The sequence below is a fragment of the Octopus bimaculoides genome, chromosome 6 (assembly GCF_046866305.1).
Source record: "Octopus bimaculoides isolate indiv1 chromosome 6, ASM4686630v1, whole genome shotgun sequence".
NCBI classification, from domain to species: Eukaryota; Metazoa; Mollusca; class Cephalopoda; order Octopoda; family Octopodidae; genus Octopus; species Octopus bimaculoides.
Window position 1 is genome coordinate 74,515,595 of NC_142933.1, and position 26,447 is coordinate 74,542,041.

Sequence of the window (26,447 nt, forward strand, 5' to 3'; positions counted from 1 at the left end):
TATAAAGTAGACCTTGGAAAATATACTGACCATATTTTTTAAATTCTATTAAAGGGAGCTCCTGTGGGTGGACATATACTCAACTATCTTCTGGAAAAATCTCGAGTTATTCACCATGCACCTGGAGAACGTAATTTTCATGTGTTTTACCAACTTTTATGCAGCAAAGATCAGGAATTACTTGAGAAACTGAATTTAGATGGTGATCCCAATAAGTACCACTATTTATGTCAGGTAATATGCATTTAAAGTACTATAACTTTATTTATAATAAATATATTTCTTTTGTTTAAAACCCTGTTGTGTTTGTTATATTATTCAGTAGTTTATAAAGTGAAAAATCCCAGCCTCCTACCTCCAAATAGTAATAACTAAACACTTTTGCTCCCTCTTTATTAATGAGAAAGCAGATATTTCTAAAACGAATGAAATAGTGCTATACATGTTTCCCACTAAGTAGATACTGTGGGAACTTCAAATTAAAAAAATAATGAACGCTATGCATCTTCATATTCCTTAATTTCAAATTCAAATTTCTAATTCTGTCTCGTGTTGTGAGGTATCATGTAGTTATCTCCCTTGTGTTAATGTCTATAGCCAGAGTAAATTACATATGTAAAGACTTATAACTATCTTAGTTTTATTAAATATGATTATTTGTCCACCCCCTGAAGACCACTGCTATAATTCACTTGTCAGTGAAATTCTCATTATTACTTGTTTGGCTATGCAAAAACTTTGAAACTATTTAGAAAAAGTTGAAATGGATTATCTTACAATAGTTAGGTAATTAATCACATGAAAATAGCATTGTTAAGGCTAGTGTTTGAGCTTAAAACTTTTGTGCTTGTCTGTTGTTAAAAGGATGTGTTATTCAAATATTCATCTTACAATCCTTGAAAACTTTTCATAATGAAGACGTATATATCATATACTGAAGTCTGTTCCACTTATTAATTAACCCCATTCGATTCCTATTGAGCATAGGCCATCAACAACTTTTCTCATTGTTCTCAACTCTGGCTTGTACCTGTACTGCCCTTTCTATTTCCCTGAAAGAAGACTTTCCTCTCCCAAGGCTTGTTGATTATTAAATTGTCTTTGATGTCTGTAGCGTACTGTAGGGGTGTTGGCCCTATGCAAACTCATTTTTACCTCTTGGATCTCTATTAGTCTGGCCCATTTTCTTTGACCTGTCCATCATGGGAAGCCCCACCAGAAGCTTGTGCTCCTCTGGCTTAACTCTCAGGCTCACTGAGGCATACAAGCAACAAGGCTTGGACTTTGTAGTAGGAAGTCTGCTCTACAAAGATTTTTTCTTCCAGGAATATTTGTTGTAAGCATGACTTTTGGTTGGGAAATTTGTTTGCAACCATGTGGTTTGAGGTTTGATCCCAGTATAGAACACCTTCTGCCATAGCCTTGGGTTGATGAAAGCTTTGTGAAATTTGGTAAACAGAAATTGTGTAAAACCCTTTATGCGTGATTGTTCTTACTCTTGGTGGTTAACTTAATCTGTGGCCTAATTAGCATCACCTTTGGGCTCTTGAGTACCTCTAACAGAGTTCAGTTGCTGTAAGTCATTTGAATAGGTCACCAGTCTAAACATAGATTACTCCCACTAGTCTCAGTTGTGAGTACTGCCCTTCCTCCTCTGGCTATCCCCTTTTGAAAAATGCTAGCTCTCTACAAGACCATGTACAGTACTCCCATCAAATCTGTGGGACAGTGTACCCACCACATATTTTGGATTACATGCAAAAGAAATACATAGGTAATGCCTTATAAACCTTCACACATCAACACTTTTTATAATATTTTCCTCAACTAAATTGCAACCCTGACTCCCTCTGGTCATGTTTTCCCTATGCACATTTATTTACAGAAGTTTAATCTAATCTTTACCAAAGTATCCCTCTCCTAGACTGAATGATACAGTATGGAAACCTTCCTTGTCTATTTTTAAGTTATAAGTTAAAAATTCTGGTGGCTGTGTGGTAAGTAGCTTGCTTACCAACCACATGGTTCCGGGTTCATTCCCACTGCGTGGCACCTTGGACAAGTGTCTTCTACTATAGCCTCTGGCCGACCAAAGCCTTGTGAGTGGATTTGGTAGACGGAAACTGAAAGAAGCCCGTCGTATATATTTATATGTTTGTGTGTCTGTGTTTGTCCCCCCCAGCATCGCTTGACAACCGATGGTGGTGAGTTTACGTCCCTGTAACTTAGCGGTTCAGCAAAAGAGATCGATAGAATAAGTACTAGGCTTCCAAAGAATAAGTCCTGGGGTCGATCTGCTCGACTAAAAAAGCGGTGCTCCAGCATGGCCACAGTCAAATGACTGAAACAAGTAAAAGAGTAAAAGAGATGTCTACTTTGCTTTACATACAACTGAATGAACTCCAGTATATTACTTGCAGTTTTAAGCACTTGTAATATACTGAGTTATTCAATTGACTACACTTCTTTTTTACAAAACTTATTCATGTTTCTGTACAAAAAATTGTTATATCTGTTTGTGCCATTAAGTATTCAACATATATTTTCAGGGAAAAAGTATTAAGATTGCATCTATTGACGACAAGAAGAACTTTGAAGAAATGCGTCAAGCTTTGAAAATCTGTGATTTCTCCTGTTCTGAAGAAGAAGTAAGATGTTATATTTAAACTTAAGTTTCAATATCAGCATATTCTGTGTGTAATAATTGAATTTTTAAAATTGCATTTTTAATCACCTTGTTTTGGTGTGGATGTAGTGGTTGTTGTTGGCACTCCGTCACTTACGATGTCGAGGGTTCCAGTTGATCCGATCAACGGAACAGCCTGCTCGTGAAATTAACGTGCAAGTGGCTGAGCACTCCACAGACACGTGTACCCTTAACGTAGTTCTCGAGAATATTCAGCGTGACACAGTGTGACAAGGCTGACCCTTTGAATTACAGGTACAACAGAAACAGGAAGTAAGAGCGAGAGAAAGTTGTGGTGAAAGAGTACAGCAGGGTTCGCCACCATCTCCTGCCAGAGCCTCGTGCAGCTTTGTGTTTTCGCTCAAATAAACACTCACAACGCCCAGTCTGGGAATCGAAACCATGATTCTATGACCACGAGTCCGCTGCCCTAACCACTGGGCCATTGCGCCTTCATGGTTGTAGTGGTAAGCTCTTATTAAACTAAGATTGTGATGCAGATGAGATTCCTAATAGAGTAATTTACTTCATTGACACCTTGTTCCTATGATCTCTAACATTAGACGCATAATAGTTTAGAGAAGACTAAGATCTATCAGATTGGAATTTTATTCTCAATATTTTCTGTACCTGTGGTTCCTAAATGGTGTGCTGCTAGGTAACCCATAGATTTTTGGAAATATAATTTAAGACATTAGAATATCCATATTATTCAATATTTTGTTTTTGCTTTATAAGTGCAGGCATAGTTGTGGGAAAGAAGTTTGGTTTCCAACCACATGGTTTGAGTTCAGTCTTTTACTATGGCCCTGGGCTGGTAATTTGTGTGTGTGTGGGGCTGTGTGTTTGTACCTCCTGATGTTGATGTTGCATGATAGTTGTAAATAGGTATCACCATGTTAAGGGCAGTGTTATTTGTGTCCAGTCATCCATGAAAATATGTCTAACCATGGGGAAATATTAGCATGTTTGGAAACAGGCGAAGGTTGTAGAAAACCTGCCTCAAAAAATTTCATCTGACCCATGCAAGTATAGGAGTGTGGATATTAAGAAGAAGAAGGAAGAGAAGGTGGCGATGATGGTGATGAAATGTACCAGTAATTATTAACTTTCTGCATGAAGTATACCAGTAAATATTTGTTTCGTCTTTTTGTGCTCTACATAGTCAATAGATTGAGCACCATTGCTCTATATGAAAGTGAAACTTATGATGAAGGATTACAATACAGTTTCTTTTACATCTTGTTAATGTCCCTCCATCTTTACTGCTCATTGTTCCTGAGACGGTCATTACATAGGAGTCCTTAAGCCCTTCCTCTATAAAGTTCTATCTGAAACAACAATTATTACATTTTCCTACTGGATTCCTAAGCTTGACCAACTGAAACTATGGATGTTATCCAGCCATCTTACTCATGATCTACCCCTAGATCTCCTACCAGTTTGGCTTGACTTGAAGAATCTGTTTTGTGATCATTGCCTGCAACGTTCTAATTACATGTCCATAATACTGATGGAGAGAAGTTGAAACTCAACCTAGAGAGACTCCCTGATCTCCAAGCTACATAACACACCCCAGAGATTTTTCAGTGAGATCCCATTTCAGCTGCTTGTGTTCATGTTTGAATTCTTTCGGTCATTGCCCAACATTCATGACCATATCTAAGGATAGGCACATAAACCAAATTAAAGATAGTAAGTTTGGCATTTTCATCATCCTCTCCTCTTCTGAAGATTGAATGTTGAAGCTGGCACATTACTGTGACAACACCTGCAATTTTAACATTCAACAGCCTTAAACTTCTCCACTTGCCTCAGTGAAATGCCATTAACACGCAGAATGTATCTGGAAGACTTTCTTGAGAGGGCCATTGTCTCAGTCTTCACAACACTTGTTCTCCTCCCTGCCTTACAGCACATGGCAGCAAACCCGTTCAGTGCATGCTGGAGATTACTGTCGGACAAGCCAAGTAGCACCATGTTGTCTGAAAATATCAGCCAGCCAATCCTATACTCATCTTGTTAACAGTGGATATTGTCAAAAGATTTTTTCTTTATTTTTCAAATTGTCTATTATTTTTGTTATACGTCATATTGCTCAGCCTTTTATTTATTTATATATTGTCAGTACCACTGGTCTGGCTCCTGTGCAGGTGGCACATAAAATACACCATTTTGAGCATGGCCATTGCCAGTACCTCCTGACTGGCTTTTGTGCCGGTGGCACGTAAAAGCACCCACTACACTCTCGGAGTGGTTGGCGTTAGGAAGGGCATCCAGCTGTAGAAACTCTGCCAAATCAGATTGGAGCCTGGTGTAGCCATCTGGTTCACCAGTCCTCAGTCAAATCGTCCAACCCATGCTAGCATGGAAAGCGGACGTTAAACGATGAATAATCTCATTTTTATCTTTTCCATTTAGAAATTCATTATCATTTGCAAACATTCCATTTCCTTTTTTCTTCTCTTTCAGTCCTTGTTTGCTATTGTTGCCGCTGTGATCCACTTAGGAAATATAACTCATAAAGAAGACCAGGGTGTGGCTAAACTATCACTTAATGGACATGAAACTTATATTGCCAAAGTAAGTAATTCAACCACTTACTGGAAATGTCTCTCTTATTGAACTGTTTGCTTTATCTTGTAAATAAGTATGTTTAGGTTGGATAAATCAGGTATTTTTCAAAGCTTAACATATTGCATTTCATGTGGTAATTGCAAGTGTAACCTGATTTTTTTTATAATATACTTTGTTTTTTGCACTTAATCATGGATGCATAAATGAGTGGCCTGGATGTTATCATAAGGTTTGGTTGTTCAATTTCTGGGTTAGGTAACAAGTTAAGTCCTTGAGTAAGGCACTTCATTTCACATTGTTCTTGTCTTCCCAACAGAAAATGAGTACCAGCCTTTGCTGGTGCAGCTCTCTCTCTCTCTCTCTCTCTCTCTCTCTCTCTCTCTCTCTCTCTCTCTCTCTCTCTCTCTCTCTCTCCCTCAAGCTGTTACATCCTTGATGTGATGATAATGATGGAAAACAAACTGAAAGCTAAAGGCTAGTAGCAAAATGGAAGCTAATAAACCACTGAAAGACAATGCTCTTAAAGAAAGCAAAAAGTGAAAAATTGTATGATGGGAGGTGGAGAGGGTGTCTATGTCTGCTCATGATTACATAGGCACCTAAAATAATGGGCAAAATCATGGTACATGCTACCAGATCATACTCACTTGCAAGTCATGGCTATGATTTTTGGTGCCCATCTATAATATTGAACATTAACTTTATGATTTTTTAATCATTACTTTCACTAGTCCTCTGAAGTTTTATGCTTAGGTCTAATAACATGTACAGAGTTATCTTCCTTACTGAAATGATTAAAATAATTTTAATCTTTGAATTAATGTTGTCTTTTAAAATTAGACATTTAATGCTCACTTCATTAAATACATTAGCACTACTTAACTTTTATTTTAATGCAAATATGTCTCTGAGTAATTAACTACAGTAATTGTTTTAAACTGTTCTTGAATATAATACTTCAGCTTAAGGTTGAAAAATTCTTGACTCTGTAAAAGAATAAAAAAGATGCTGTAACAGTGGTGTAACCAGAATGTGTGCTGCCTGGGATAGCTCGTGAGTTTTCTCCCCACTCTCCACTTCTTGGCCGCTAGGTCAGAAGTGCCACCCCCACAAAAGCATCACCTGGGATGCTTCCTCCTTGTCCTAACACCTCCACCTGGTTATATTACTACCCTTTACTTTACCTTTGTCAAGGATGTGGTTTTTGAAAAAGTAATTAAATATGTTTAATCTCAGCAGCTGTTTAGATACTACAGTAAATACAGATGTAAAATGTAGCCTTTCTAGTGGTTAATTAAAACAAGACTGGATGACCTTTTTTAGCTCCAGGTCATCCCTGATTATGAAAACTTAACCATAATCAAAGGAATTCAAATTCTTACCTTTCTATCTTTTACTCAAGCACTTTGTAACCAGGAATCCACGATACAAATGTCATTTTTTAAGATGATATTAAGGATATTTGGCTCCTATTTATAGCAGACTCGCTCATTAATTTATGTTTTTTGCTATTGGAAATTTAGGCACCGTAAATATATTTCTTTGTTTATAGTTACTTGGATGTCCTGAAGAGCAGCTAATTGCAGCTTTGGAAAACCGAACTATTGATGTCCGACAGGAAAAGGTATGCCTCATTTTATATTACAAAAATTTGATGAATTTTTAGTTTTCACTGTAATATTTAATCAGAAAGAATGTATTAACATATTTTGATTCTATATTAATAACAGAATACAAATTGCATGGTTTGTTAATGATCAGTTCAAACATCATCATCATCCTCATCATGTAACATGGGTTCTTTATTAATAATTCATCAGTGGCCAAAACTATATTTCACTAATTCAACACATATTTATTACTTTTTCTAGATGCAGACTCCGTTAAATTTGGAACAAGCAATTTATGCTCGAGATGCTTTTGCTAAAGGAATATATGACAGGCTTTTTACTTGGATTGTCAAAAAGATTAACACATCTCTTGCAACAAAAGTAAGAAAATAATGAAATTTTAAACACCTCTGGCAGAAGGCGGTGAGCTGGCAGAAACGTTGTCACGCCGGGTGAAATGCTTAGCAGTATTTCGTCTGTCTTTACGTTCTGAGTTCAAATTCTACCGAGGTCGACTTTGCCTTTCATCCTTTTAGGGTCAATTAAATAAGTACCAGTTACGCACTGGGGTCGATGTAATCGACTTAATCCCCTCCCCCAATCTGCTCTTGTAGCAAAAATTTGAAATCGTTATTAATTACTGTTATATTTTTGACTTTGGTGTTTACAACTAACATTAGTCATGTTTTAGCTTATATTGTTGTAATTGAAAATTTTCAAAATGATTCATTATCATTATTTTTACCTCTTTAATTACCATATTAATTTTGAAAATAATAAAGAATTTAGTAAAATAATTTTCTTTTTATTATTAAGCTGGTGTTTGGAACATACATTAACACAGAAGGTTTTAATTTAAATTACTTTGAAATGTAAAGTTTGTATCATAGAACCAGGAGCAGTCTCTAGTGAGTTGGTATCAAAAGGGTTAATATATGCAAATACTTATATAAAATAATACAACAGACATATAAAACAGTTTCTTGAATATTGGTCAGCACTTTTAAGAATGTAAAGTTTATGTTGCTGTTATGCATAGTGCTGTTAATTGATACTAGTTAATTAACTCTAAATGATGTTGTTGATGTTATTTAACCCCAGTTTAACCCAACAAGGTAACTTGGCAGAGTCATTAGAATATTGGATAATTCCTACTCTTTGCATTCTAACAGCAGCGTCTGCAATGACACTGCTGCTAAACTTTATTGGTTTAAGTTAGTTTTTCCTTTGAATAAACATCAATGGCATGGAGAGAAGAGACTTGCATGCATGAGTGACTGCTAGTCTTCTTCAAAACAGCTTCCCAGGGCTGCAGATGCATGGTTAACATTGACTGATGATGGAAACCCTACATTAATCCCAGTTCAACCCAGATTAAGCAGATCCATGATCAAAGGTGTTCCAGATGTGACTGTCTCATTGTTTAATGAATATACTGTTATGTTTAAAAGATACCTCTTTTATGGTGGTGGTTCTTTTTGTCATGATTCCATTCACCATCGAAAGCAGTGAGAGAAAAGAGAGAGACAAGACAGTGCATGCGGGAAGCAGCTCTCTTAAAATAACTGCATTGCTAAAGAGAAATTTCAAAAGTCTGACATTCTTAAAAGAGAAAATTAAGGATAGGGATTTATGTGGATGGGTTGATGAGGGTGGAACATAATTTAGGTGATGGAATTAATTGAGTCAAGTGGTTCCAGCTAGAGGTGGCACAAACCCTAGCCAGCTCCAAGCAGCAGAGGCTACAGTTGTTGGCACTCCGTCGGTTACGATGTCGAAGGTTCTGATCAACGAAACAGCCTGCTCGTGAAATTAACGTGCAAGTGGCTGAGCACTCCACAGACGTGTATCCTTAACGTAGTTCTCGGGGATATTCAGCGTGACACAGAGTGTGACAAGGCTGACCCTTTGAATTACAGGTACAACAGAAACAGAAAGAAAGAGTGAGAGAAAGTTGTGGTGGAAGAGTACAGCCGGGTTTGCCACCATCCACTGCCGGAGCCTCATGGAGCTTTAGGTGTTTTCACTCAATAAACACTCACAACGCCCGGTCTGGGAATCGAAACCACGATCCTATGACCGCGAGTCTGCTGCCCTAATCACTGGGCCATTGCGCCTCCTCGAGGCTACAGTAGGAGTGGTGAAAATGCAAAGTGATTAGACTCTAGACTAGACTCTAGAATTTGTTAGTGAGCAACTCCATGCCAATCTCAATTGAGCATTTTTTCTTTTCTTTTTTTCTTAACTCATCATTAAGAACCAAACTGAGATGAGAGACATCAAAACTAATTAGACTAGAGATAACATTTTCATCCCTTGGTATCTAACTATTCTGTCAAATAAATTCAAAATGTGTTCTAATTAGTTCTTCAAAAATGAAACTGTATATTTTAAATTTAAGAAATAGTTCATAAACTGAACAATTATATGAAATTGACACTTCTGAAAAGAAAATTTATAAATTATATAAAAATGTAATCCTTAATCTTGTATATTTATCAGTGGCTTCATACATGCTGTTACTTCTTCAATGTGTTTCTTTTTCTTATTTCTTTAGTGTAAAGAAAAATGTACTTTACTAGGACTATTAGATATATATGGTTTCGAAATATTCCAAATAAATGGGTAAGTCAAACTAAATTTATACAGAAATCTTTTTGTATCAGTTAGTGCTGATTATAATTACAATTTTTTTTCCATCTTTCATTTGCCCTGACAATACAGTATAAAGTTTCTGACAACAAGAATATCCCATGTTATGAGAATAAAGCAAAATTGTAAAGCAAAATTAATTTTTCCCATTTATTTTCGTATTATAAAGTGATAATGTGTTCTGATAGAGTTACTAGGAGGATGAAAGTTGCTATCATATATAATTTTCAATCATCATTTACTTTGGGGTTAAAGAACTTATTCCAAATTGTTTGATGTTTATGATGCACAATCTCTTTCTACAGCTTAGTGTATGCACTGAATTGTTGGAATTTCCATATTATTATCTGTATTCTCATTTTCTTTTTGTTCTTACAGCATTAGCTCCAAATAAATTTCTGTGAAACTGTACCAATTTGAGCATGTCATCTTCTATGACTTATTGAAACAATTACTTCATTTGCAAGTGTCACAATAACACTCCAAATATGATGTAGACTTTGTACTTACGAAAATCTTGTAATGTCACATATATTTTCCAACCTTCATATGTAGTTACAAACAATGCTTTCATGCTGATATTAATGTCATTACTAGTTGGTTACTCAAAAGTTGGTGGGTTAGTAGTGGAGTTAGTTTTGGTGTTGGTAGGGTTTTTGTTGGTGGTGTCAGTGGTCATAATATTCTTATTAATTGTATTGTTGTTGCTGTTTAGTCAGAAGTCAATCTTCATTGACCTACGATCAAAGCATTTCATTCCACTTTTAAAATATACTATGGTACTACATTTTCTTATGTGATTGTGTTTTATTTCAGATAGCACTGCTTTGAAGGGTTTAGTCAATCAAATCACCACCAGTACTTCTTTCTTTTTTTTCTTTTTTCAGTCTGATATTTATCCTATCAATCTCTGACATAAACAAACCAACACCAGTTGTCAAACGGTGAGCAGGAGGGGAGACAAACACAAAGACATACACTCATATACATACATATATACTTACACACACACACTCACACACACAACAGGCTTCCCCACAGTTTCTATCAACCAAATTCACTCTCAAAGCATTGGTCAGCTTGGGGCTTAGTAGAAGACACTTGCCCAAGATGCCACATAATGGGACTGAACTCAAAACCCTGTAGTTGCAAAGTAAACTTCTTAACCACACAGCCATGCCTGTGCTTATATAATTAAATAAATTCTGATTTGTTGTTTCGTTCATGAATTCATTCTCCTTTTTCCAGGTTTGAGCAATTCTGCATCAACTACTGTAATGAGAAACTCCAACAGCTGTTTATTGAGCTAACATTGAAATCAGAACAAGAAGAGTACCAACGTGAAGGGATTGAGGTAAGAATGGCTTAACCATTTTATTAACAATCTGTCTCAGACTATCTGTACTAAAATGTTCACATTTAAATTAAAATCTTAATTAAAATTTCATTTTAACATAGATGAAATAATGAGATTTTAGTTGGTCATCACCAACATAATCTATCAATATCAATTCACTAGCATAAGTGGTTGGATGTTTCAACATGAAGCTGACAAGTCAAATGGCTGTGTTGCACTCCAGTGTTTCAATTTTGACATGGTTTCTATGACTGACTGCTCTTTCTAATGCAAACTACTTTATAGAGTGTGTTAGGTGGTTTTTGGCTTTTGTAGCACCGGCACTTGTGAAATTACCTTGTCACAGGCAAGACTAAACAACTACCATGACTGGAAGGAGAAAGGGGAAAAAGAGTGATGATTTTCAGCATGGTGATGGGAAGGTGAAATATGATGCGAGTGTGATAATGGAGAGATTAACAGTGTAAACAGTTTTGGGAAGGGAAATATAGAAAGGGGAAGGGAAAGGAGTAGTGTCAAGGGTTAGTGAGAAAGGGAGAGAGACACAGACAGACAAAGTTGAAAGGTTGATGCAGTACATTGTGTAGAGGTGGGATCCAGTGCTATAATTCTTTATAAATGTGAATGGAAAGGGGCATGAGAAAGAGAGAGAGATGGTGGGGATGAGAGTAACTAAACTCCTCCAGATTGTCTTGAAAATTAAGTGAAGCACTGGTAGTCTGCTCATTAGAGATATAGTCAGAAAAGGACTACACTACAAAATATTCAATCAATGTTAGGTTATACAAATCACAGTCAACACTGTTTAATGTTGTTATATCTAAACTTCAGCAACATTATTTAAATATCATATGACTTTTCTTCTATTCATCATCATCATCATCATCGTTTAACGTCCGCTTTCCATGCTAGCATGGGTTGGACGATTTGACTGAGGACTGGTGAAACCGGATGGCAACACCAGGCTCCAGTCTGATTTGGCAGAGTTTCTACAGCTGGATGCCCTTCCTAACGCCAACCACTCAGAGAGTGTAGTGGGTGCTTTTACGTGTCACCCGCACGAAAACGGCCACGCTCGAAATGGTGTCTTTTATGTGCCACCCGCACAAGCCAGTCCAGGGGCACTGGCAACGATCTCGCTCGAAAATCCTACAGGAGCCAGTCAGGCGGTACTGGCAACGGCCACGCTCAAAATGGTGCATCTCATGTGCCACCCGCACAAGAACCAGTCCAGGGGCACTGGCAACGATCTTACTTGGCTTGCCGGGTCTTCTCACGCACAGCCCATTTCCAAAGGTCTCGGTCCGTAGTCATCGCCTCGGTGAGGCCCAATGTACGAAGGTCTTGCCTCACCACCTCAGCCCAGGTCTTCCTGGGCCTACCTCTTCCACGGGTTCCCTCAACTGTTAGGGTGTGGCACTTTTTCACGCAGCTATCCTCCTCCATTCTCACCACATGTCCATACCAGCGCAATCGTCTCTCTTGCACGCCACAACTGATGCTTCTAATGTTCAGCTTTTCTCTCAAGATACTTACACTCTGACGGGTATTCACATTGACATTACACATCCAACGGAGCATACTGGCTTCATTCCTTGCGAGCTTACGTATGTCCTCAGCAGTTACAGCCCATGTTTCACTGCCATGTAGCATGGTTGTTCGTACGCATGCGTCATACAGTCTGCCTTTTACTCTGAGTGAGAGTCCCTTTGTCGCCAGCAGGGGTAAGAGCTCTCTAAACTTTGCCCAGGCTATTCTTATTCTAGCAGCTACACTTTCAGCGCACCCACCCCCACTACTAACTTGGTCGCCCAGATAGCGGAAGCTATCGACTACCTCTAGTTTTTCACCCTGGAATGAGATAGAAGTTGTTTCCTGTTTGTTTGCAGTCTTTATTGCACCTGAACATCTGCCACAAACAAAAACTAACTTGCTAGTTAACCTGCCTTTGATGTTGCTGCACCTCTTATGTGTCCATAGCTTGCACCGGGTACATCTTATAGAGTTACTACCTACTCCTTTTCTACATACTGAGCAGGGCCATCTACCTGAAGGGGTTTGTGTTTTATCTACCTTCCTACTTATTAGGATTTTGGTTTTAGCTAGGTTGACTCTAAGGCCCTTCAGTTCTAGACCTTGCTTCCACACCTGAAACTTCTCCTCTAGTTCTGATAGTGACTCCGCAATTAGGGCAAGGTCATCAGCATAGAGGAGCTCCCAGGGGCAACCTGTCTTGAACTCCTCTGTGATTGCCTGGAGGACTATGGTAAATAATAGGGGGCTGAGGACGGAACCTTGGTGGACCCCTACCTCTACCCGGAATTCATTGCTGTACTCATTTCCAACCCTCACCTTACTGGCCGCATCTCTGTACATGGCTCGCACAGCTCTCACTAGCCATTCTTCTATCCCAAGTTTCCTCATTGACCACCAGATAAGGGATCGGGGGACCCTGTCAAAGGCTTTCTCCATGTCAACGAAAGCCAGGTACAGAGGTTTATCCTTGGCTAGGTATTTCTCTTGCAACTGTCTCAAATTCATTGGGTAAATTGTTCTGCTTTGATAAAGCTCTGTGGTATATCTTAATAGATATAAAGATAATATCCTAACATAGGTCTGGAATCTAACACCTCTTGATAAACATTTTTTTAATTTGTTTTCACCATCACTGTTACAGTCACTACCAACCATCATTAATGCTTCTGCTATTCACTACTACCATCACCACAACACATGTATTTCATGCTTACTGTAACAAATCTTTTTATGTCTAAATCTTATGTTATCTACTCTGAAAGATCCTCTTGTTATGTGATCAACTTACTTCATTCAAGTTTTCTATGGTTTACTTTTGCTAGTAACATCTTCCACTACCAACTCTTGATACTTTATCTTCCAGAATATTACCTCATATATGTCTTTTCTAACCTAATTTGTTTCACCTGCATACATCAGTCAATGTGCTTAATACTTAGTTACTTTATTCACTAACCAATAAACCTTACAAGTTACCATTATACACTTGATACAAATCCTCTATATTTGCTTTTCAAATTTCACAGACATATTCCATAATACTTCAGATGTCTGTCTTTTCATACGAGGGCAGTAATAATTTGTTTGATGTTTTCCATTCCACTGAACTATACATATTTCTAGCTCCATCTCCAGCACTATTTATGTAATTTGAGCAGCAAAATTTACCTGTTATTTCAAGTGATTTGTCTATGACATCAGTTTAATTTCTAGTGACCCATAATCTCCTTTTCAATGCTTCTTTATATTGTTAACTGCTTCAACATACTTGATGTACCTAAAGCTTTGATCAAGTCTCAATCCACTTGAACTACATAAAATTTGTTGAGTGCCCATTATTTCCACTCACTGCACAATATTAAGTTGGCCTTGTTTACTTAAACGATTGATGCCTTTTCATTTAATTCAACTCATTCAAGTTTTAAGCAACTTGTACAATTATTTGACAGATTATGCAATGAGAACCATGTTAAAGTATACAAAATCTTCCATGGGAGTCCTTCACTGAACTCTGGGACAATTAAATCAAAGACAAAAAGAAAAGTGTGGAGAATACATTTATTGTAAGTCCAATTGAGTGCACTGCCAATACTGACCCTAGTTTTAGCATCATTATATATCACCTGGAAAGTGCCACAACTGGTCCTTTTGCACCTAATCCTATAATTGCCCACTAAACAACAGACCATTTAATTCTGTCAAAAGTTTTCTCCAGAACAATGTTTGTAAAATAAAGTTGTTTATCTTTTACTTGTTTCAGTCATTAGACTGCAGCCATGCTAGGGTGCCACCTTGAAGAATTTGTTTTAGTCTAATGAATCAACCCCAGTACTTATTTTTTTTTAAAGCCTGGTACTTATCCTCTCAATCTCTTTTGCCAAACCACTAAGTTACAGGGATATGAACACACCAGCACCAGTTGTCAAGTGGTGGTGGCAGGGGACAAGTACAAAGACACACACATAGATATATATATATATATATATATATATGACAGGTTTCTTTCAGTTTCCATCTACCAAATCCACTCACAAGGCTTTAGTCGGCCTGAGGCTATAGTAGAAAACACTTGCCCAAAGTGCCATACAGTGGGACTGAACCCAGAACCGTATAGTAGGGAAGCAAGCATCTTACCACACAGCCACATTTTTTTTTCCATTTGTCTTATCTGAAATATAACTAGTTAGTCTTAAGTCCTTATAAAAAAATTTTACTGTATCCTGTCTAAATTTAGTCTCTTGGATTATGTTACTGTACAAAACAAAAAGGCAGGTTTGAGTTAATTGAAAAATGACAGTATTCCACCATGATAACATAAGTAGGCATGATCTTGTGAATTTAGGTTATTTGGTATTTCAAGAAAGAAAACTGTATTAACTACATAGTTATTATACATGAATGGAACTGAGAAAGTTATTGTAGAGCATTTTATGTAAAATGGAACTTAACTTTTATCTTAAAGCCAGTAACTGCCAGCCTTAAATGGTGGAACTGGAGAAACATTTATAAATGAAAGGAACATGCTATGTGTATGTCTGAACCATTTGTTAGCTACTTATATATTTTCTTTTATAGATTATACTAGCATAACAACCAAGTTCTTCCTTGCCTAAACTTGTGCCTCAGAGGGGAACTTCATAGGTGCAATCCGATGGTCATTTATGACCAAAGGGAGTCTTTACCCTTTACTCTCATCTATGAACAAACTAACTTAATAAGAATTATAAACACAAGCAAAATTATAAACATAAGCAAAAACAAGTTATAATCTACTTTTTGCAGATGGCAATGTTTTGGTGACATAGCTTTATCATCTCAGGTCACTTGTTAAGTTTTTCATGGCATGTAATTTTAGGCTCTTTGTTTCTACATACACTTTCACATAATTCTTTCCACATAGCTTTTCTTTATTACACAACAATAATGTATTTTCTTTATTTCCTTTTAACTTATAGTATAAATATATTTGCCTTCACTGGTGATACTGATCAAAGTCAGAAACGTTTTCAGTTCAAAATTAGTCACATACATTACCACATTCATTTTTTTTTTTTTTAATATTTTAGCTTAAAGGTAGCTCAGTCTTGATTCGAAAGACCTATCAAAGGCATTGAAACTATGATTAACCAGTCTTTTTTTAAGATATAGTAAATTTGGGACTACACTATCCTGGATTCACATATATCTTCTTTTGTTGTAGAAGCTACAGGTTATTATCTGAGAAATTTGGCTGTTATTTCTAGTAAGTTAAGCAACCGCACAGAGACTTACTCTGTGGCACAATCATTTAGCTTGCCACACCTATGAACAGTACTTTCCTTGTATTTCAAAGACAGGCAGTAAATCTGTAAAGTGGGTTTCATCAAAGAGTGAACAATTCTCCAATATTGACAATGTTGTTGACTAAATTATATTCATAGAATGGTTTACAACAGAATCTCAAAAACTATTTGAAAGTTTTCAAATGCTACTGCTTTTACTTGTTTCAGTTTCCAACACATTTTCATACCAATGTGTTGATAATATAATTGCTTGAAACTGTGTTGCACTGTGAACAAGGACTTGAATTGAACACTGAAGCTAATGAATACCCACTAATTTTGAAGTGTATCTGAACCTTACAGCAGTGAATTGTACATGTATGGCACCAATTTACAGTTACATTTGCTATGTGAAGGAGAATTAAAACTCGATTCCAGTGATAGAAAATATCTAGATTTGACTCTCTCTTTCTTATTATTCAGAAAATATTTTAATTTGTCTAGAAAATGAAAAAAAAATAGAGATCGAATTATTTTAATTATTTACATTAACACCAAATTATTATTATTACTATGTATTATTTTACTAACATTGCATCTGTAGCATCTTGTAATGTCCTTATGTTTATTGAGTTATGCAGAGGTTGATAGTAAATCTATTTACAAAGACTAAAAACATTACTAAGCAATTGTTGCCATTCTCAATATTGCACTTGTTCTCTTTACTGATCATCAATTTATATTTTTATCCTCAATCATAGGATTCAAATGTGTAAATTGTCTCTAAATAACTTGGGGATCTTAGAATCCTTCTGCAATTTGAAATGTAACTTTACCTTCTTTTTCCTTTCAGTGGGAACCAGTTCAATTTTTTAACAATAAAATTATCTGTGATATGGTTGAAGGGAGACCAATTGGTGTGATAGCTATTATGGTAAGCATCATTTTAGTATTGTATTAACTCTTGAAATGATTGAACATGAAAATCTAATTGAATAAAAGTTTGTGATAGTGTCTGACTTAACAATACTGAAACAACTGAATCAAGTTTTGTGAATCTCAGTTTTATAATTTAAACATTGATGACACCTGTGCCCAGCATTGCCTTTTTGGCACTTGTGCCTGCAGCATGTGTAAGGACTTTTGAGCGAAATCGTTGCCAGTGCCCCTGGACTGGCTCTTGTGTGGGTGGAACATAAAATACACCATTTTGAGCATGGCCGTTGTCAGTACCGCCTGACTGGCCTTCATGCTGGTGGCACGTAAAAGCACTCACTACACTCTCAGAGTGGTTGGCGTTAGGAAGGGCATCCAGCTGTAGAAACTCTGCCAAATCAGATTGGAGCCTGGTGTAGCCATCTGGTTCACCAGTCCTCAGTCAAATCGTCCAACCCATGCTAGCATGGAAAGCGGACGTTAAATGACGATGATGATGATGATGAGATTGACAATGTATTGACAATGCAATTCTTCATGTTACTCATTTATAAATTTAATAACATTGATAAATGTTGGATAAAGACTGAAAGAGTATGATTGTGAACACAAACAACCAAAATAGTGTTCCTCTGAAGGATCTCTAGAGTAACATTACTCAACAGGGTGCATAGCTCAAATATCAAGGAATCTCTCCAGGTCAAGCTGTCACTTCTCCACATTTAGAGGTCACAACTCCAATATTACAGACAAGTGGTTAACATTTTGAGTAAAGAATCACATGACAGATTCTTCAAGCCATGCCAACAAGCAAGAGATCTAGGGGTTGACCAAGAAAGAGATGGCTGAATAATATCCTTAGCCTCAGTTGGTCATGCTTGAGAATCCAGCCAGAAAGTCTAATGATGGTTGCTTCTCATAGGAGCCTATGACGGAAGTACTTGAAGATTCTGTTCCCATGGCTTTCCCAAGAATGGTGGGTGAAAATGAATGGATGGATAGATAATAAAAGAATAAGAGAAAATGAGTGTTAGTTTTATGGTGTTGGACTACAGATCTCATGAATGTACATTCAAAGCATGTTTGATCTATTGTGCTCCTGATTGAGATACATAATTTTGTCTTCCTGACTGACACAGATTCCTCTTTTGCACCCTAATTGGGAGGGTTTTTTGATAGGCAGTTGTTGTTTTGGTAGGAAGTGGTTGTTTTTTGCAAAAAGTGGTTGTTTTTGTTATACAAATTTACAAAACCATAAGTGTGAAAAAATGTATGTAAAATAGAAATAAAATTCATTAGCTGCATATTTCCAAAGGTCCCGGTCACTGATCATTGCCTCGGTGAGGCCTAAAGTTCGAAGGTTGTGCTTCACCACCACATCCCAGGTCTTCCTGGGTCTACCTCTTCCACAGGTTCCCTCAACTGCTAGGGTGTGGCACTTTTTCACACAGCTATCCTCATCCATTCTCACCACATGACCATACCAGTGCAATCATCTCTCTTGCACACCACAACTGATGCTTCTTAGGTCTAACTTTTCTCTCAAGGTACTTACACTCTGTCGAGTATGCACACTGACATTACACATCCATCAGAGCATACTGGCTTCGTTTCTTGCAAGCTTACGCATGTCCTCAGCAGTCACGGCCCATGTTTCACTGCCATGTAGCATGGCTGTTCGTACACATGCATCATACAGTCTGCCTTTTACTCTGAGTGAGAGGCCCTTTGTCACCAGCAGAGGTAAGAGCTCTCTAAACTTTGCCCAGGCTAGAGAAAAGAACCCCAATTCCTGAACTCATCCATGAAAATCCACAGTCACATATAGAAAAATTTAATAAGTAAATACACTAAAAAGAACTATAATAAAATACAAAGTAATAATTATTAAAATAATAAAACGACTACATGTGTTTCATAACACATTTTCAAATAGAAAATAAAATTAAATAAAATCGATTAAAATAAATCGATCGAAAATCAATTCTATTCAAAAATATAGCTAATCTTTGGGTCAAAATACAATAATAATAATAATAATAAAATGAATGTATATATATCAACTAACAATAAATAACAAATGAATTTATATAAAAATACTTATTTTACCAATAAATAAAAAGAAAAATATTTAACGATATTATTGAAAATAAAGGCAATACTTATCTTATCGAAGCTTTAGTTTAAACTAAAATTTAAACATTATACTATTAACTTAGCATTTATTAGAATTTCAGCTAACAATATATAACAAATGAATTTCTATAAAAATACTTATTTTACCAATAAATAAAAGAAAAATGTTTAACAATATTATTGAAAATAAATGCAATACTTATCTTATCGAAGTTTTAGGTTAAACTAAAATTATAAACGTTATACTATTAACTTTGCATTTATTAGAATATAAACTGACAAAAAATAATAAATGAATTTATATAAAAATACTTATTTCACCAATAAATAAAAGAAAAAACATTTAACAATATTATCGAAAATAAATGCAATACTAATCTTATCGAAACTTTGGTTTAAACTAAAATGTTAAACGTTATACTATTAACTTAGCGTTAAATAAGATATCAACCAACAATAAATAACAAGTGAATTTATATAAAAATACTTATTTTACCAATAAATAAAAGAAAAACATTTAACAATATTATTGAAAATAAATGCAATACTTATCTCATCGAAGCTTTAGTTTAAAATAAAATTTTAAACATTATACTATTAACTTAGCGTTTATTAGAATGAAGTCACGTGAAAATATTGCGTAAAGAAAAGGAATAGAATAAAGAGATATATAAACATGAATGAAGGTTTTATTTATAAAATCATGAATGAAAATTTATTTTATAAAATCAAAATGTATTATAACTTAAATCATAATAAAAAAATTAACTGCATTATAAATATTTTATGGAAATTTAAAATCTAAGTAATAGATTAATTTTTAAATCAATTTTTACTAGAACTTGAACTTAGAATCAAAACGAGATGGAATTAAATAAAATATTAAAAGTAGCAACTATTATCTCAGTCATCTCCACCAGTCAACTAGGCATTATGAGATAGTACTACTAGTAAATGTGCATCCAGAGAATTCAAATGATTAACCATAATTGATTCATGATTTCAATGATTCAACCTATTAACCATAATAACCAATTTCAAACGATTAATCATAATTGATTCATGATTTGAATCATGATTTCAATGAAAGATATCTTGAAGAAATTGTAAATTAACTTGCAAAATGATAGTAACTATAAAGATTTTCTTCTTTCTGTTTTTTTTTTTTAACATGACCTTTCATTGACATGTCATAAATATACACTGACAGGTTGATCGAAGTAATTCTCTGTAAAATTTCTTATTTCTAACAAGTAGACTATGTTTACTTTATTTCAGGATGAAGAATGTGTTCGCCCTGGGGACCCAACAGATTTGACTTTCTTAGACAAGCTATCTCAGACTCACAAGGACCATGCACATTTTATATCTCATGTATCAGCAGACACTGCAACAAGAAAAACAATTGAACGGGATGTATGTTGAAATTTTAAGAAATATTGTTCTATTTTCTATTTAAAATAATTACTTTTGTCTTTATTTTCATCTCTGTTTTGGCAAAATTCAGATCACTGAAATTTAGCTGCATTATTTAATATAAATGTATCCTAATCTCCAGTGAGGTGGGTGGTTAAAGTGTTGTTATTTAGCTGTAATTTCATGGATTTAAATGGCAAAAGTTGAATTGAATCTACTTGATAAGACACCTGTTTATTTCAGACAATTTTTAGTGGATTGGATGCATACTCTCAGCAGCTAGAAGGCATTTATGATACAATAATGTACATTTCAGCTCAAGATATATGAGTTTAGTTGTTTTCTATTTATTATCTACATTCTAGCTTTAAATCCACTTTCTCTACTTTAGGGTCCAGTAATACTATTTATATTAATGTATATACCAGCTTTTTTTGTCTATAGTTATGTGTATGCATATACACATGCTCAAATTTCTTGGTACCTTTATATATCTACTGTAGTTTGGACTACTCCATCTACTTCCTAAAATGGTGTTGAAATATTTCTACATTACCTTAGATATTTTTAACTATATCATATTAAAAGTGTATAGGGTTCAGAATTTTGTTCATAGCCAAGACAAATTTTCAAATAGATTAGTCTTTCTACATAAAAAAAATAAGTGTCACAAGATTGAAACAACTCACTGCTCTGAACTGTTGCAGGATTGTAAAATTAACAAATGATTTGTTAGTTTGCAGTGCTGACTTGATTTTCTTTGAGTATGTAAACTGGCCATACTGATTTTCCTATGATCTGCTATATAAAGAGATCTATTGTGCATCAACAATATTGTGACTTAAGAAACTTGCATTTGAAAACTTTTCAGGTGTAGAATGAGAAAAACATGAAAAATAAACTTCCAAGTTTTGAGTAGTAATAAAGGCTTTTTTTTTTTAAGTTTATTTTGACAGAAACCTCACATTTATGGGAAATAAGCATTGTCAGTCAGTTGAATTGTTACATGATTTGTACTTATTGTATCGACTTATGTAAAGAAATGAAATATCAATTCAGATCTGATGGGATTTGAACTTTAGAATGTCTTGTACTTTATCATTTCAACTTCTTCACTGTAGTATTACTTTTGATAACAGCCCCAATAATGATGATGCTTTCTTTTGATATATAGTAATAATATTTTATTAGTCCCAAAGGCTCATATATACATTACAAAATGTTACAATGGGGATGTGCATATAAAAATAATATAGGATTGAGTGAGAGTAGAGCGGGGATCTTCAAAGGTCATCAGAACCTGTATAGTCGTGCAGACTACTCTCTGGCTTTGTGTTGTCACAGGTCACCTCTGCAATCATTACTTGGTCATGCACACTAGCTGCCATGCACACTAGTATAAATATCATTACTAACCCTAAAAAAAAAACAATGAATTTAAAGAGAGAAAAAAGAGGATGACAAATCAAGAGTCATTGTGAATACCAATATTTCTGGCCATGACCCTTGTGTTTATTTTCCTAATGCCTGTCCACAAGTGCTTGACACACCAGCTCTGCCTATGTCTTTACATTACCCATGGTCTTAAAGATCGGACACATGCTTCCATATTCCTTGTTGCAGTCAATGGAGCAAACACTGCCACACGTTGGCCAGTGATTTATCCAACTTCGTTTTTAAAAGCATAAATGAAAGCCAACATTTGCTTTTTTGGAAAATTAAAGCTATATCATTTACCTTTTTGTTTTCTCTTGTATAATTTTGTTTTGTAAGGAAGCACTCACTTTTACAACATACTTCACCTATGTTTTTTGTTTTTGTCTGGAGTTGACAAATGTCTAATATCTTATTTTGGTTTGTAACTCTAACAAGGAATGAGTTATTGTTGTTGTCAGTGCATTTGTTAGTCATTCAAGTTTGTGTTTCCACCACTTATTTTTATACATATCTGATTATAACTGTCTTCGTTTATAACTGTGTTTGTAATTTTTTCTATTAATTTTATTTGTTATTAAATTTACTTTTATGTTTTTATGTTGTGTTTTCAAAAATTGGTCGTTGGGGTATATTTGTTGCTATCATCTTAGTGACTAATACTCCCGCCAGCTATCTTAGAGATAGCTATATTAAACTATTAATAAGCAAAACAAATTGGATGTTTACAGAAGTATGTGTGCACAATAAAAATGTCAAAAAATTTCAGAGTAATAGTGGAGAATGGACCTTTAGATATTCTGAAACCATTTATTAGTTTTTAAAAAAATGAATAAAATAAAATAAAATTATTTTCCCAGTAATACACATGGTAAAAATTTAGTTTTGTAACAAACATTAGCAACAACAATACAATAGAAAACACAAAACAAAGCCAAAATACTGCACATATCTAGTGGCACAGAGAAGAAAAAATCCCATGTATGGATAACTGCCAATCTTCCTGAGAAAAAGCTTACCTATGTCTGCACATACAAGTGCAAATGTATGATCTACTTTCACTAACAGAGGTTTTTAGTCTAAATTATGTAAGATATATAAGTACCAAGAAGCTGAATCATATTCACAGATATACCTTTAAACAATAAAAGCTGCCATGCACACTAGTGTAAACATCATTACTAACCCTAAAGAAAAGACAATGAATTTAAAGAGAGATTGCAAAATGTTATACTGTTATCTAATATATTATTATCTAAATAATAACATTGTTAAGCATTGGTTAAAAATAGATTAATTTTAATGGTATATGCATAATTTCATTAAAATAATATTAACAATAGAAAATGCCTGAGTTGAAGAAAGTGGTATTGTTTCTTAAAACTAGAATATCCAAAAAGCTTCATGTATTCCTTGATCGTTCATTTAACTTTTGATCCATTATTACTTTGCTAGCAATTTCGTCTGATCCATTATGCTGGAGAGGTTACATATGATGTCAAAGGATTTTTAGATAAAAACAATGACCTTCTCTACCGAGACTTAAAAGAAGTAAGTTATATACAATTTATTGATATTTCTACTGTGTGATATTACATTTTATTCTGGCTTACAATTTTCTTTGATAATCATCGACAATTATACGATGTTCGTTTCTGACTTCCCAATCTTTACACTTGTCACCTACCTCCCTTCCGTCATATACATTTCCCATCTCTCTCTCCCCCATACATTCTTGCAGCTTCCATCCACCCATACTCCTGACTCTTCTGTCCCAATCATTTCTCATACCTTGAGAGTCTATCTAGATATTTCATCATCCCTATATTTATCTCTTTCCAGCTCTACCCAATTACTCTCACATTCCCTTCTAAAATGTGAGTAGCCATATGAATCCTCTGTAGTAAGAAACCTGTTCTGCACTGGCTCCTTCTCATCCTCTCCTAGCATAAAGCCTCCCTGTCTAGTCTTATAGTCTTGTGAGCCACATGGCAACCACACTGGTACTGGCAGCTTGCAAAAAGCACCCAGCACATGCTGTTTAGTGGTTGGCATTAGAAAGGGCATTCATCCACAGAAACCATGCCAAAGCAAACACTGGAGCATGAAACAGTTCTTGAATTTACTGGATCCTGTCAAACTGTCCAACCCATACCAGCATGGAGCATAGGCATTCAATGATGAAATAAGCACACTTATTTGCTTTTATGTTGTAAGAGTCAGCAGTCATTTTAGCATTAAGTATAATACTTCATATTATTTGTTTTGACTCTAGTCACTGAGTTCAAATACTGCTGTGGTCATCTTTGCTTTCAACCTTTCAAGTTCAGAAAGAAAGAAAAGTATCAATCTGGAGCTGTGGATTGGCAGAACTGAAAAATTCAAACTGGATGCCTTGCAGTATTTGTTCCAGTCCTTTTGTGTTCTAAGTTCAAATCCTACCATGGTCTATTTGGATTAATTCGACAACCAGTTTAACCCCACCATCTAACACCTTCGATGCCTTATGTGAACACCACTTTATTGCAAGCATTTAGACTAAGTCTTTGGCTTGAGGATTACTTCCTCCTTCCTTCCTGTCAGTCTTGGAGACCCTGTAAAGGGCAATGGGCACTACCTTGACTAGAAGAGTTTTTAACTGCTGAATTCAAATGAGATAAAGCTATAAATAATAGATGTAAATATTGGGTCAAAAACCCTTGTGAATAGAAAAGTTGAAGGCTGCCTCTGGGACCCACATCTTCTGTAATCATGACTGGCTTTCTACCATTGGACCAAAACAATCCTTCAAAATTCTTTGTTCGTTTCAGAAGCTTTGTTCTTACCAGATAATTGTATGTTGTTTACATCATAAGAATTTGGAAACTTCAATAGAACATGAAATAATTAGTTTTTTTTTTTAACTGTACAACCTTAGTTCTACAATTAAAAACAAATAATTTCACGTTCTCTCAAAGTTTCTAAATACTTATAAGTAAAGGCCCCTTCGGTCATGAATGACCATTGGATTGGACCTAGAAAGTTACCTTCCAAGGCACAAGTCTGAGCAGGGTTGTTTATGGAAGGCCATCAGTTGTCCATGCATACCAGTTTCCCCTCTCCATGTCACCGATGTTATCCAAGGGAAAGACGAAGGCCAATACAGCTTGGCACCAGTTCTTGAGCAAGACACTTTATTTCACATTGCTCCAGTTCACTCAACTGTAGAAATGAGTTGCGATATCACTGGTGCCAAGCTGTATCGACCTAAATACTTATGATATAAAAAGAAAATTGCTCATTTATTCTAGTGGTGGTGTTACATTTTATCTCTACATATATATATATGTATATATTTTTTTTTTCTCTTCAGGTGATGTGTACAGCAACAAATCCAATAATTGCATTATGTTTTCAGAAGGAAGAACTTATCAGCAAGAAAAGACCAGAAACTGTATGTGTTTCTTAAGGCTTGAATTTGAAACTATTACTGTGTCCTTTGTTTAGATTGAAATTTATCATCAGTTAAGATTTTTTTTTTATTTATGAGAAAGTGAAATTAAAAAATTTTAACTGTTAGTTTTTAGAATTTTACAGTATTCTTGAATTTGGGATTGTAAACTGATTTATCTCTCTATATCACAAACAAACATACTCACATATATAGCTGTCCAGTAAGTTTTCATAAGTCAGGAAAAATCAGGCAATTACTTATTAGGTAATAGAGTGAGTGTATTATTCATACAACATTATAAATTTAGTCTCATAATAGCCAATTCATATTACTGAACAGTTTCATGTTAAAGAACCTTCCACGGGTGGTAGAATGATTTAACAATCATCAGATATGGTTCAGCTATTACTCGTACTTTAGCAATTCAGCAAAAGGTCAATAGGATAAATACCAGACTATAAAGTAAGTATTAAGATCAAATCAATTTCTTCAACTAAACACTGCTAGGCAGTCCTCTGCATGGAGTCAGTGACTGAAATAAGTAAAAGATAAAAGATAAATTATCTAATAAGTAAGCATTTGGTGAGTTATATCATATATTATGACAACCATTCATTGCTTAATTTTTAATCTTTTTAAATCAATTCCTTGCTCTGGTAAATGACAAGACTGACATAGCTCTGAAACTTAATTCTAAATTGTTAACTATTTTATGTTAACTGCTTAGCCTGAACCCTTTTGTTACCATATTTCTGTTGAAATACACATTTATTATTTCAATTAATTTTGAAAATTATGAAGAATTTAGTAAAATAACTTTGTTAGTATTATGCTGATGTTTGGAACATAATTAACATGGAATTTTAATGGGAAATTTGAATTTACATCACTTTAGATAGGAAATATATATTTT

At 35.1% G+C, this 26,447-nt stretch overlaps 1 protein-coding gene across 6 annotated transcripts in view; it reads left to right on the forward strand.

The window, feature by feature from the left end:
• LOC106882562 (unconventional myosin-Ic) overlaps window positions 1-26,447 on the forward strand; it is a 179,063-nt gene that overhangs the window by 89,761 nt on the left and 62,855 nt on the right. For all 6 annotated transcript variants that reach the window (XR_016242318.1, XM_089354097.1, XM_052968713.2 and 3 more), the window contains 11 exons: window positions 55-234; window positions 2,550-2,648; window positions 5,159-5,269; window positions 6,816-6,887; window positions 7,135-7,254; window positions 9,431-9,498; window positions 10,774-10,879; window positions 17,033-17,113; window positions 20,530-20,667; window positions 23,557-23,652; window positions 25,454-25,534. Coding sequence is in view for 5 of the 6 variants with exons in the window: in XM_089354097.1 (XP_089210223.1) it covers window positions 55-234; window positions 2,550-2,648; window positions 5,159-5,269; window positions 6,816-6,887; window positions 7,135-7,254; window positions 9,431-9,498; window positions 10,774-10,879; window positions 17,033-17,113; window positions 20,530-20,667; window positions 23,557-23,652; window positions 25,454-25,534 (1,152 nt within the window). In the remaining variant the exon portion in view is untranslated. The remainder of the gene's footprint in view (window positions 1-54; window positions 235-2,549; window positions 2,649-5,158; window positions 5,270-6,815; window positions 6,888-7,134; window positions 7,255-9,430; window positions 9,499-10,773; window positions 10,880-17,032; window positions 17,114-20,529; window positions 20,668-23,556; window positions 23,653-25,453; window positions 25,535-26,447) is intronic.